At 36.6% G+C, this 15,184-nt stretch overlaps 1 protein-coding gene across 1 annotated transcript in view; it reads right to left on the bottom strand.

Moving 5' to 3' along the window:
* The window catches only part of LOC143018957 (uncharacterized), a 194,824-nt gene that overhangs the window by 60,663 nt on the left and 118,977 nt on the right, over positions 1–15,184 (bottom strand). Inside the window, exons 13-19 of the mRNA XM_076174588.1 lie at positions 14,410–14,589; positions 11,378–11,581; positions 10,710–10,817; positions 9,061–9,315; positions 5,679–5,823; positions 1,782–1,939; positions 585–714 (exon numbers count right to left, since the gene is read on the bottom strand). Of these exons, the coding sequence (XP_076030703.1) occupies positions 585–714; positions 1,782–1,939; positions 5,679–5,823; positions 9,061–9,315; positions 10,710–10,817; positions 11,378–11,581; positions 14,410–14,589 (1,180 nt within the window). The remainder of the gene's footprint in view (positions 1–584; positions 715–1,781; positions 1,940–5,678; positions 5,824–9,060; positions 9,316–10,709; positions 10,818–11,377; positions 11,582–14,409; positions 14,590–15,184) is intronic.

The raw sequence follows: 15,184 nt of genomic DNA, 5'->3' as shown, positions 1-15,184 counted from the left end.
AAAGAAAAGTTTTCTAGTGGCATTTTTACAGTCAGCCATTAGAGGCACTGTTGGCCATCACAGAAGGTACTGTTCAGTTGGCACAATATCACAAAACCATTACTAACCCAAGTAGAATAAGTGGCCAAAGTCTCACATTTCTGTAAAAAAAAAAGGCACAAACCATGTGCTTATCTGTTCTGCTAAGGTCTCAATGTTGGAAAAGGTTTTGATAAAAATCAAATCAAATAAATAGACTGATTACCAATGATGTAGTCATTAATGCTTATCTTTCATGTTTATCTTTGCTATCTCTGTTGAATTAACACATTCTAAACAGATATCACATGTACAGATGTTTAGACTTTAATGCCAAAGTACCCCTGCTGTAAAATGCTTCATAACACCTTGATGAAAATTCTTTTTAAGATACCTTCAGAAGCAATAAAATGTTGCAACTAATGGCCATTATGTCATGAAAGAAACTATATTATCTTATAATATCCTAGTTCTTTATACATCAGACTTGACCATGCCTATCAAGTAGCATCACCATATTCCTCACAAATTATGAATGAATCATGTGAAATTATCATGGTACTTACCTTCACTTCCCTTTGTGTATGGCCGTGAATCAGATTCAGGATCAGGGATTCCTTCTTCTAATTCCTTTTTAAGATCCCACTGGCTCATGAGTGCAGGATTCTGCACATAGTCCTCTGGAGTGTAATTTTTCTGCCACAGAAAAGACAAAAAAACAGTAATTCCAGTCTATAGGAAACCCACATAAGGATATGAAGTATAACAAAGATATGTATTTACCTAATTATATTTACCTAAATATAACATGGCTACCTCCCTTATGAGGAAAAGAGGACTTTGGTAGATAGATAGTGATTGTATACATGAAAGGAACTATGCTAGTAAGGTCCCACTTCTTTTTCTCTATCAGTCAAACTTCACTTCAATCCATTTACAGTTTTAGATTAAACTATGTCTTCTCTCAGGCTATTCTACAAGTTCACACACCAATACAGAAAAATATGTCTATTGATATTTTTGAAGTTTTGAAGTTCTTTTTTTTTAATCTATTTCCATAACCTCATAAAATACCTCACAGTCAACTTATGTGGAAATTGGAGCATGTTGGACGACTGAGCGGCAAACTACGAGAATGGATGAAAGACTTTCTGAAGGAAAGATACATGAGGACAGTAGTAAAGGATAAGATGTCAAGATGGAGAGCAGTAACAAGGAGTTCCACAAGGTTCAGTGCTTGCACCAATAATATTTTTTGTCCATGTCAATGACATGATGGAAGGCACAAGCTATGCCAACATGTTTGCAGATGACACAAAAATCATGAGAAAGTGAAAAACAAGGAGGATGGTAGACTATTGCAAAAAGATTATTTTGTCTACTTATAACTAATTGTGCATATTAACCTGATTAGAATGGGTATGTTTACTTATATTGTTTCTGTTTTGTTTTCAGACTGTATTAATGTTTTGTTAGTTGAATAAAGCCCAGAGAAAGGTTTTGACTCTTATGAATATCAGAGCTCCCTCATATTATTTTACTGGAGTGCGATTTAGCAGTCTCTTAACTAGGTAGTGTATGACTGTAAGTATTTCTTCAGAGTACCAAATACAAAATCACAAGCAATATTTTGAAATCTTAAATTAAAAAGCTAGGATAGTATATTATTTCATCAGCAAGCTTTGGGTGCCACAATTATACTTGTAATTCATATACATACACGGACTTTTCCAACTCTCAACTTTTGACAGATAAGAACTTACATTGTCTTTGACAGTGTTGTTGCCCCCAGACTTTTCCAGGATTTTGTAGATATGTCCTCCATCACGTATCATCCCAGCATAGTGAAGTGGTGTCCTGCCAGCACGATCTTTGTGATCCAGTAGGTCCGGGAAAGATGTTACCAGGTAGCGTACAAGGTCTGTCAAAGCAGACAAGTGTTACAATCACATCAGTAAACCATTAGTAAGAATATAATCCCAGTAAATTCAGTACACAGTTATCAATCAATAAATCATTGCCTCAAGTTCCAATAATTGGAAACCTGCAGCCCCGCAGCAGTTGGCAAAGGAAGAAATCTTGGACTGATGTCTACATCATATTAGTGTGAGACTGTTTCTATATCTCTGACTGAAAGTAGCAAAAGAAGTGGAGTAATCAACAGTTGTCAGCTCTCATGTTTAAAAGTAGAGGAGCCCAGCCCAAAGATCAAGTGCCAGCCCCTTTCGGCTGGACCTCCACAAGAAAATGAGGAAGTTGACAAGGTATGAAGATAATCAGCAGATCATGGCCTCACCTCCATCTTTCAGCAACTCCACACAGATGTTGCAGATGCCAGATATCTTTCCGCCCTTCAACTTATTCACAGCCTTTTTGACCTCTGTCAGAAGGCAATGATCGGAATATCAATGGATTGGTAACTGCCACCCAAACACCATCAAATGAAAGATGTCTACTTGAAGGGTCATCTATGAGTAACTGCTCAAAGTACTCAGCACTGGGATTGTACCCCTGCACATCCGACACTAGCTAGCTATCAGCTATTCAGGCTGTGCTCCTCTGGATCACAGATCTAGAGTGGAGTTTCTTCAGGGCTCAGTAAACAAGCCTGAGGTCACTTACATTAAGGTGCCCTTCAACATCCTTAGGGATTCCCCTGACATACCTCTCCTTATCCATCCTCATGAGAGCTCTAGTCCACCATTTCTGAGTCCTGTATTGGTCCAGGTTCCCAGCCATTCCAGTAGAATGGCCCAACTCTATACTCCCCAGTATTTCATGTTATGCCACACTACTCCTCAACCTTGGATGGGTCCTGGTGTGGGAGCATCTGTGTTGTGGGACCACCACCCCAACCCAAAGAGCTAGGGGCCAAATAGCCACAGCAACACTCCCTACCACCAGTTCTTATGCAGGTGGCACCAATCCCTGGAAGCAGCTTCAGTTACCCAGGTGAGAACAACACCCCTTTTTACACCAATGCACCTTCACATTTTTTTCTGCATTGAGGGGTAATTCTCCAGTGATTATCCCTCTTCTCCTACTATTAACCACAGATGTAGAAAGCAATCCTGGGCCCACCACAAAATACACATGTCCAACATGTTCCAAACCCATCACCTTGAACCAACAAAGGGCTCAGTTCAGTGCAACTCATGCAAGAACTGGGCCCACCTCACTTGCAAAACACTTGCTGACATAAAACAATACACAAACACCAGGACCTGTTCTATCTGGCAACCCATAACTTCACTCCCACCATCCCACCCCCAGCTTGCATCCTCACCCACACCTTCACCCTTGCCATCCCATTCCCCCCACTCTCCTCCCCAAATACTCCTCTTCCACCCTCTGACCCTGATCCTAATTCTCTCCCATCAGTACCCCAACCTTGTACAGCAACCTACAACACATACATAACACAACATCAGCATCTTACAATATAACATTGATGGTATCAACACAAAAAAAAAACATGAACTTGAACACTTTGTCAAACAACACAACATACACATTGGCATCATACAAGAAACAAAACTATGACACTCCGAAAAACACACACATTTCATAATTTCACTACCATCACACACAACCAGACCGATGGCAATGGCATTGTACTCATCACCATGATCCACTTGTCCATCTACTTTGTGTACACAAGTGCCACCACCAAAACCCTCCTCCCTATTACAGACAACACCACTGAAAATCAATCCAAATCCCAACAGGTAACAAATCCACAATTACAATAGTTAACACATACACCCCCCCAAATTATCCCCCACAGTTCCAAACAACTTTAGGCCTAACCTTGACCAATTTGCCACCACCCCAACCTTATCCTGGGTGGTGACTTCAACACCAAGTTGTTGGCCTGGTATGTCAACAACCCCAACACAGTCAGACATAAATGCAAACACAACCTGACTCAATGATCATCAAGAATCACACCCATAGTCACGTACATATCCCCCATCAAGCCCTCTACACCCACTCCTCTCCTGACATCACCTTCTGTTCCCCCTCCCTAACCCCAACAACTTCATGGAAAGTGGTGGGAGCCCTCAGATCCAACTGCCTTCTAATCATCATCACCACCAAAACATGATACACCCCAGTTGGCCACAGACACACAAGAGAGCAAACTGTGAAGCTTTCACTGAAGAGACAGAACAACAATTTGAGACACAAAACACTACACCAATCATAGACATAGACACTGCTGTGCACACCTTCATTACAATCATACAAAATGCCAACGAGAAATACATCCCCAGAGGCAACAGAAAATCACACTACCCAAACTTCACATCAGAAATCCAATGTCTATCTCTCTATATACCAAGAGCTTTTTTCCCCCTCACAAGGAAGGTAGCTAAATCAAAGGCATGTACCTACTCCCACCCTTTCCACTCCCCTCTACCACCCCTTCCCCCCCCTCTCATCTCCACATGGATGACAATGTGACACAGACAAATTTTATGTATGAACAAAGATTGGATAAATTACATCTATCAACACTGGAACAGAGAAGAGAAAGAGGCGATTTGCTGACTATTTACAGAATTATGAAAGGGATGGAAGTTCTTGATAGAGATGACTTATTAAAATGGGACAGAAGAGAAACAAGAGGACACAAGAAGAAGCTAAAGAAGGACAGTTACAGAAGAGATTTGAAAAAGAATAGCTTCCCACACAGAGTGATTGATGTCTGGAACAAACTAAATGGGGAAACAGTGAGTGCCAAAACTATACAAGATTTTAAGAACAAACTGGATGCAGAGAGATACAAAAGCAGGTCACTATGAGCATAGCTCTCATCCCATAAAATACAACTAGGTAAATACATTGCAAAAACACCTACACATGGCAAGAAACATCAAAACAACACCCAAATACCTGTACCACACATGAATAATCTCTTCTCCTCCACAATCACCAGACACCAGCCTCCAGAAGCATATCCATAATATTATCACACTGCTTCATCAATAAATTAAAAGACATATTGCTGCATGCCAGACCCCCTGATATTCATCCCTCTGAATCCTCTTTCCCCTGAAAGGACAGAATCCACCTGGCCAGACTGTGGTGCGGCCACCATCCAGCCCTTCTAAGTTACCAGAAGAGGCTGGATGACTGCATCACTTCACCCCATGCTGTACAACACATTATGGAGGACTGCATTGTACACAATCATGCTGACCAACAAAACAATATACACAAGGGATTTGTGGAAAAACCCTGTTCCAGCCATGGTGTTCCTTAGGGAGATGAAACTGTTTGGCCAGACAGTCTAGGGAACAACAACAACAAATCAACCTTGGACAATCTCCAACACATTCCTTGGTAGCTTTCAGGGTTTCATGGTTATCAATTCCACTCTTGGCTATCATTACCTACAAAATGAAACCTGCTGGTGCCTATACTTAGCTGGTATCACCTCCTAATTTTCTACAAATGTACCACACTGTTATTAACTACAAAATGAAACCTGCTGGTGACTACACTTAGCTAATACTATCCCCCAACCTTCTACATTTTTTTAAGTTCTTTTTATTCTCAATTATTTTCTTGCACTATATGACTCATATTCTCTAAGAATGTAACTGCAAGCCAGCCACCATCCCCTATTCTGTAAATCCAGTTATCCTTAATACCAGTATGTCCGAAGAGCACGGCCTTATGCAGGATGTTGGCATGGTTACGATCTCGAGTTCGGGCTTTCTGCTTACGATCCAGCAAATTAATTACTCTCCTTGTCTCGCCTTTCTCGACTGCCTCATGCAGCTCCTCTATTGACTCCTGTACATGAAAGAAAAGTATTAGGACTGAAACACTTATATGTGAAAAAACTTATGTGTTAGGCTATAGGATATGTTTAAAAATATTAGACATCAAATACTAAAGTATGGACTTCCAGTCTTGAAAGAGGTAGTGTTTCAAGAATATAGGTCCTAATATTTATTACAATGAAATATGTTATGTAAGTTTGTCATAGACAAAAAACTCAATAAGGAAAATGCATCATTAAAATTTTGTTAATGAATGGAAGATATTTATGTGCATTAAGTAAGAAATTCAAAATAGTTTATGAGAAAAACAAACAAGTAAAATGGGATCACAAAGAAAAGCACATGGATTCACAGAATGTTGGTGATTTTAGGTTTCCTCATATTATACAGAATTGTAGTTCTTACATCCCTCTTAGTTTTTTCTCACTTCATAGTTTCACATCATACAAGCCATTATTCAATCCCCCCACCAAAAAAAAAATCTCCTTCCTGCATCTCACATTTACATCCATTTTACTATATTTTTCAGCATTTCACACATTATTCCATGTAACTCTGATGATTTCTCCATCTTAATATATATATATGTATATATATGTACCATATATGTATGTGTATATATATATATATATATATATATATATATACACACATACATATATATATATATATATATAAATATATATATATATATATATACACACATACATATATATATATATATATATAGTGTATATATACACACACAAAAAAAAAAACACATACGTATATATATATATATATATATATATATATATATATATACACACATACATACATATACATACATACATACATACATACAATTGGAACCAAAGAAGTAAAGAAAGTAGGATCCGAAAAAGATTTGGGAGTAATTATCACGAACGACCTGTCCTATGATATACAGATTAACAAAATTGTCGGGGAGACTTACAATTTGCTAAGATCAATAAAAGTGGCGTTTACATACTTGGACGAAGACATGATGAAAAAAATATTGGTTACATTGATAAGGCCTAGATTAGAGTATGCAGCGACATTGTGGTCCCCCAGTACCAAAAAGAATATAAAGAAAATAGAAAGAATCCAAAGAGCAGCTACAAAAATGGCACCTGCACTTGCAAACCTATCATACGAAGAGAGATTGGCTAAACTGGAGTTACCGACACTGGAGCAAAGAAGAGAGAGAGGTGACCTATTGACCATCTACAGAATCATGAAAGGCACAGAGGTACTCGATAGTGAGAACTTACTTAACTGGGACAAAAGAAACACAAGAGGACATGGAAAGAAAATAAAAAAACATAGCTATAGAAGAGAACTGAAGAAAAACAGTTTTCCTCATAGAGTTTTGGACACTTGGAACAAACTGGACAATGAAATAGTATGCGCAAAAACCATTCATGAGTTTAAAAACAAACTAGACACTGCAAGATACAAAGGCGGGACAACACGAGCATAGCTCCCCTTCCCGCAAAATACAACTAGGTAAATACAACTAGGTAAATACATATATATATATATATATATATATATATATATATATATACATATATATACATACATACATATATATATATATATAGTCTTGTCCATTTCTGTTTTTCCTAGGGACCAATGATGGACTTACATGTGTTGGTACTGGATGATGTATATAAGAGAGAATATTTTGCTGGCTATTTTCAAAGTCCATCAACACCCTCACCTTCTTTGGGAGGTGCATGACACTTGATATTTGGACCAGGCCCAAAATATTTCTCTATTGGCTTTGACCTTATTTCTACTACCTTCTACATGTGGGGAATTGACTGTATAATCTTATGCAGTCAATATCTTATGGAGTTTAGTGACATTCCTACAGTCTTTGAAGACTGGACACTAATCTTCACTCAAAAAAGAATGTTGATCACTTAACTTCTAGGCCTATTTTCAGGATGGGGAGGTAAAACTACCATACCACATAGTCACACACTCACTGTACATGAATACTTGCAGGAAAAGAAACAGATCGGTTGAGAGAACACTAAACATAATTGACACACTCTCATTATTACAAGAAGTAAGAAGATTATCAATACAAGAAATTTTACTTATTCTTGCTTTTAACACCTTCAGCAATCTCTAATCTATCACATCAGATAACCTAGGTAAAAAATATATCAAGAAGTTCAATTTTTGAAATAGTGATAGACAAATTTAATATATAATTAGAAGTGGTGTAACATGAAAGTACAAGTGGATAATGAAAAATGTGGTGAAAGTGTTTTGAGGTGGCATACATATTTAAATTTACCCTGTATACCACAAGTAAACAAATACATATCTAAGATATAATATGGACAATATATTCATTATCTTTCACCCCTCCCCATATGAGGAACTAATTGCATGTTTTATGCAGCCAATATTTTAGGGACTTCATGACATTCCTATGTCACTCAACATTCTTTTATGACTGGAGATTAATTTCTACTAAAACATGTTGGTCACTTTTTAACTTCTACTGTCCCTCCTTAAATTATTCATTTACCACTTCTATGACTCCACTTCTCCTGTGTAATATCTCCCTATGACAGAAGCACTATATTGTTGGCAAAATACTCATACATCTATCCAGTTATATCTATATGAGTATATACAATCACTGTAATGTTACATACATTTCTGTCTGCATACATACACCAGATACTTAGGAAATTGTGTCCATGCCATTTAAATGCACACATCAGTAGTTCTCTACCACCTGATTACAAATAAGAATGCATTAAAACCATGACAAGTTGGTGAAGGTGGCGGAGAAAGATATAAGTCTATTAAAAATTATGCAAGACTAGTCGAGAATGAATTTAGATTAAAGCTCATGCTCACCTTATCCATGTGTATTAATTCACATGCATCAATGATACATGCATTAAATATAGAATAGCCATGTAAAAGTGTGTACAGAAAATACATGCACAACTGATCAAAACATAACCATACACAGCACAGGCTGCAGTTTGGCCAAGATTAAGGCCATTTACAATTATATATGCATTGTAGAGCTGTGCCTGTAGTGCAATTTTTGTCAGCATTGAAAATCATGCAAAGTGGAATTATTCCTTCCTTAACAGTAACTGTTAAGGTTTGGGTGGTTTGTTTACTAAAGAATTCATGTATACATAAAAAAAAATCGCTGATTATTAAGAGTGACAGAGGATGGCAGATGATTTGGCTTTGTGCATACCAAATGACGAGGAATTTGATCCAAAAAATGTTGTAAGTCACTGTCTTTAGTTTTGCGCCCCACGAAGTAGCGACCATCTCCTCGAAGAATGATATCTGTCATGGCCTTGTAATTGTCATTCTCTGCATCCCTCACAGCATCTTCTATCTCCTTATCCAACTCTTTATCTTTGGGATGATCACTAGGAGGTCCTTGTGAATGGCCCCATGTTTGTTGGCTGTTCCCCTGAAGAAGGTCTCTTGGCTTCACACCTTCCTGAGGTTTTACATAATCATTCATTTTGACAAGGGCATAGTCAGAAAACAAAGATTGGGCACATGAAATGTAATGTGTGATATCTTAATCATTTGCAATATTGAATAATGGAAATCAAAAGTCATATTCTTCTAATTTTCTCTAAAGTAGACTTGTTACTTCCAAATCAAATTATTTCCTGTATTCAGTCACAGTTCACAAAACTGTTGTGAAGTGGATGTGCAGTACAAGAAAGATGTCACAGAGTCCCAGACAGAAAGACTGAATATGGCCTAAAATTTCTGGAATGAGTACTTAAAGAAAATACTGTATATCCCAGAGTAATAGTCAACTTTATGTAAAAGTCGACCACCTGTTTTTAAGGGAAAAAAATCTAGAATTTTTCATATAATTTGTGTAAAAGTTGGCTCTACAATCTGAGGACTCTGGCGTAATTTTTCATGTAATGTACCAAGTATTTTCTTTAATATAAAATGTTTGTTGTACCAGAAATTATCATACTATGTGTGTTACATGTGAATGATAAAATATTACTAGTAATCTACTGTAATATTTGCAGCATCCGCAATAATTTGAGAATTCTGATGTAATATTTATGTTGTTTGTTATAATTATCATACTGTGTATGTTCTATGAGAGTGTACTTTTTAAAATAAAGCACCATCAGTACTAAATATTTTTTCATGAGTACAATTGAAGTACTCATGAAATGTAAAATTATTTTAATATACTAGGGCAAACTCAAAAAGACCCTGATGAGGGGCTTATTTCCATTGAGGTCCCTCAAGATATTAGAAAAATGCTCATAAGGAATAATTCTATATTACATGTAGTAATTTGACAAATATTGACTAAATTTAAAGACAACATAAGTTGACTAGACAATGATACTACATATGAATATAATTGCTATGACTGCTAGACAAATAAGCATCTAAAATTTCCTACAAGATCCTTTGAATACCATATAATTTTGTATGAAAAAATAGGTCACCGATATAGTAAAGCTGGTCTTGAAAACAAGTCTCCATAGCTCCAAGTGTAGGAGGTTTGAGTTATAGGGGTCTGGGGTGATCTCAACCCATACTCCTAGCTCAACCCTGTGCTTTCAGTGCTATGGAGACTTGTTTTTAGACAAATAATCAATATTTTTTTTCTTCATTGTTTTCATAGCAATCTGACTCAAATATTTTTTCTTTTACTCATTCTAATCATGAATTTCATCATGCATGAGTTGACCCCTAATTTCAGATTTAAAAAAGGTCAACTATTACTTGAGAATAAACAATATCAGGGTTTAGTTTGAAATCTTTTGAGTGTAAGAAAAATAAAGGTGGAAGACAAAATTTGTCTCATTTGCCCTTACCTATAAAGCCAAGAAACAAAATACTCACCCAGTCCTCCATTTGTGTATCTCCACCCTCACCAGAGAGAAAATCGTATGTTGCAGATGTGTCACCTTCACTTGCTGCAGCTGCCCAGTGAAGTGGAGTGCGGCCATCCTGTCAGAGGCAGAAAAAGAATCGCCAGTTTTCATAAAGAAATTTATACTCATACCAGTGAGATGAGATAGTAAAGTTGGTATTCTTACATATAATACCAACAAAACAAAATTAATCATACAGTTATGTAAGTAGTAAAACCTAGATCTGATACACACACACACTATAGGTATGTGCAAGCTCTTACAGCAGATGGTGCCTGTTTATAGTAGAAACCATCATCAATACTTTATGAATTCAAGTACAGTAAGTCCTCATTATATGGTACATATGCGTTCCTGAAAACCTTACTGCAAATTGAAATTACCGTATACCAAACCCATTATAACATGTAATAATAGGATATGGCAGACGTACCTTCTCCCTGCTCTTTCCTCTTCAAAATATCTAGCGGATACCGTATCTGTGAATTTTTCTTACCGTAAATAGAATCGAGGGTAGTAAATACCAAATACCGTAACTGTGAATTTACTGGATAAAGAATTACCATATAAGGACAAACCCTGGCTTAAAGAGTTACCATACTATAGAACCTGCTTTTTTTCTTTTGTAGCTCTTACCTCATCAGCAACATTTATTGCATCTGGGTAAAGCTCCAATAAATGCTTGGTCACCACCACATCACCAGATCGAGCTGCAAAGTGGAGAGGAGTGGCGCCTTCCTTATTTCGGGCCATCGCTAGCTTTGGATTTTCCCATGTCAGTTGTTTGACTCTGTTAAAATTGCCTTCACTTGCTGCCTCATGAAGGCTTTTGATCTTTGCCTGGTGGTGGGAGAAAGTCAGTACATAATTGGATGTGACAGTCTACTTGTTACTTCATGATTCAAGCTGATATGAAAATACTGATGAAGACTAAAAAGTAATGCAAGAAATGAGTGAATATATCAAGATGGAATTTATCATTCATAGCAAAGCCAATCTTCACAAGAAAAAGTATTTATATCACTGTATCTAACTGTAACGTAAAGGAAAGGAATTGTAATCAAGGGGCTGTCTCTTTGTCTCCATTGATCAAAATTAGCCTTAAATTTGTTTGTAATTCTAGTTTGGACTATTCCTTATTTTAAATTAAACCACAAGTCAACACATCTGTACAGAAAATGTTTCCTTGATATCCATTATGCAGGTGATTTTTCTTCCCATGACCTTATGAAACTTTCATCCTAAACCAAAAGGTCTTCCCTGTCAATTCTATCCACTCCTTTAATTGATCTGTACACTGCAATCATGTCACCTTTCTCTCTCACTTCTTTCTTTTAATGATGGTAGGCCAAAATACTTCTAAACTTTCCTTAAACAGATTGTCTGTTAGTTGCATATCAACTTGGTTGCTTTTGCTTGTATTCTCTCATTCTTATTTATCACTTATCATTTATTTTGTACAGGTAACACACCACTGCTGAATTTCTAATCTGGGCCAGATTAGATTCTCAATTACTTTTTTGATCATCTCACCATTCATGTAGTCAGAAGCTACTTTAATATTCATCAAGAGGCCATATGTCTTGCCCACAATCATGTTGATATGTTTGTCAGTTGAATCATTGTTGATCTCTGTAATTTTTTCCATTTAAAAATTATTTGTATATGTGGTGCTGAGTTTAATTTTCCATACTTGGCCCCAGTCATGTATTTTTTTTCTCTCTCTTAATAATTTGCAGTCCTCATATTTTATTCTCCTGATAACATTCATATTATAAGAGTTACTTGTTTATTGACATCATGTGAATCAATTAGTTTATTGTCCCAGGCTATGGCTCTCAGGTAACCAGCAATGGCCACTGGATTGGCTGACAAGCCACTCAAGGAAAATATGTTATTGTTGTCTGGGTAAGACTAGAGTAGGGCACTGTAGAATAGGGTGTTTTGTGTCTTCTGTATGGTGGTTGCATCTGGGATAACTGGATTCTGTGGCCAGGCCTATTCTGTGTTGATACTGTTTTAGTGCTGTGTGATTACCTGAATTCAGTCATACCTATTTAGTTTTTGCTTGTTGTGGAAGGAATTTCTTAGCTGGGCTGATGTCCAAGGGAATCAAATGGAATATAGGGTTTTGTGGGTTTGATCTTGGAATGTTTGTTTTGTGGTATGAGTACAGTATGTGTATTTATATGAGTCAAGAATAATATGGGTGAGTACTGACTTTTGTTGGACTAATGGTTACTTATTTCCATCCTGACATCTTATCCTTAACTATATAAGCCTTCTAGACAATATTTCATTTATTCCTAGAGGCTTCATTTAAATCCTCTATGCTTCAATTTCTGCATTAGTTGTTTGTAAGATACCTTATCAAAGGCTTCTCCAGACTTATACACATACAATCCACCTAGCCTGCTCTCTTGTTTTTGTTGTACATCAACCACTTTTGACTCAAAGATTAACAGGCCTGATTATGCAATCCCCTATTTCTTAAACTGAATTGATTGTCTGTATACATTTCTCTTTTCAAGAAATTTTACTCATATGTTTTTCATAGTCTTTTCACACAGTTTATCTGTCATGGTGGTCAGAAACATTGGTTTGTCATTCAGGTGTTTCTCCTAACTCTCTCAATCATGAATTGTTACCACACTAGCCATTTTCCAGTCCTTGGGCACTAGTCTTTCTTCTAATAAACACACAATCAAATAATAAATTTTGCCCACCAGTTCTTTGCATTCCTGAATCATCCAGTTTGAGATTCCATCAAGCCCTGAAGGTTTCTTAGAATTTAATGGTTCTAATAGTTTGTCTCCTTGACATTCAGTTTTATAACTTTTAACCCACCTTTCTTGCTCACACCCTTCTCCACAATATCATTTTCCTTAGTAAAAAAGCATTGTAATTTTTTTTTCCTTTTTTTAGCCTGCATTGATGCATTTTCATAGACTTCTCCATCTACTTTTATATTAGAGATTACTTTCTCATCTTAATTTACCATTGATAAATCTGTGACACATCAAAGGCTCATCTTTGCTTTTATCAATAATACCATCTTTAAAGTTCCTTTCTGCCTCTATTTAGATTCTCAAGTATTCTTTCCCAGCTCTTTCTTATTATTCCTTCATCTTATTTTCCCTCCATTTTTTTTCCAGGTAATTTCTCTAACTTTTTAGCTGTCAACTGAAATTCAAATGCTACACAGCCACTCTTTCCTTTAAAGTCAATAACATCAGGTCCTTTGGTAAGCAACATTTCCAATCTCACAGGTGTGTTATCGCCTCTTGATGTTGTTATATCTTTGACCTACTGGGTCATTGTACTATCTTCACTATATTCAATAGAGTATTACCCAAGAATCTTCACTTCTATTTGATTCTCACTCCTCCTAATTCCCTTTTTAATATTCAACATCTCTCACCAGGATTATATTGCCATTGTGTCAATGAACTAGAAAAACAAAATATTTGTATATTTATGGACAATTTCTTACTTGAAATGATGACCACCATCACACAACACACCTTTCTACTGAATCAATGAGAATAAACCCGAGTTCTATCCATAATCAAGATCAACGTTTTCTAGGAGCATGTGAGAAAGATAAGGACTACACAAAGAAAAAGTGGTAGTGAAACTACAGACAATAACATGAAGACAAATCTTACCTGAGTACCTGGTACCTTCTTCAGGAAATTTCTTATGTCTTTATTCCATGCAGACTTGGACTGGAGTTTATGCCCCTGACCTGAGTAAACTACATGCCAAAGGATATTCTCCTCTCCATCATGAATCATTCTATCCACCTCAGCATCAGTGACATGCCTCATGTCAACATATTCAAGCTCCTGCAGCACATAAATCAGAAACTAGAAACCAAGACTATTTTTCCTTTATTGAGTCTACAATATTGTCTTTAGTGTTACAAGTAAAATGTGTTAATGATAAAGGGAGACTGGAGGAGTTCTGAACATTCAAGTCTTAGGGAGAGTTGGGGGAGTGTCAAATAATTTTTTGTTTGATGGAGAATTGAGAATAGAGAAGTAGGGAAGACAGAAAAGGGAGAGTGGTAGAAAAGAGCTAAAAGTAGACAAATTGAATGAGAAGGATAAAGAGGAAGAATACCAGAACCTGAGAGAAGTGTGTGAGGTGGTAAGGGATAGAGGGGAGGTAGGTGTAGATGAAGAATGAATATGCTTCAAGAAGGAAGTGTTAAAATGTTCAAAGATGATATGTGGTATGCGGAAGATGGGAGGGAGCAGAAGGAGAGTTGGCAAATGGTGGGATGAAAAGGTAAATACAGTAGTGGAAGGGAAAAAGCATGTGTATAAGGATTTTATTTTTTATCTATTTATTTATTTATTCATTTATTCATTACTATTATTTTTTATTTTTCATTTATTTATTTGTTTATTTATTTAGGAAGTGAAGAGATTGGGGAAG

The sequence above is a fragment of the Oratosquilla oratoria genome, chromosome 36 (genome assembly GCF_046742065.1).
Source record: "Oratosquilla oratoria isolate Oo_2021 chromosome 36, ASM4674206v1, whole genome shotgun sequence".
Lineage (NCBI taxonomy): Eukaryota > Metazoa > Arthropoda > Malacostraca > Stomatopoda > Squillidae > Oratosquilla > Oratosquilla oratoria.
This window is presented reverse-complemented; position numbering and strand designations above follow the sequence as displayed.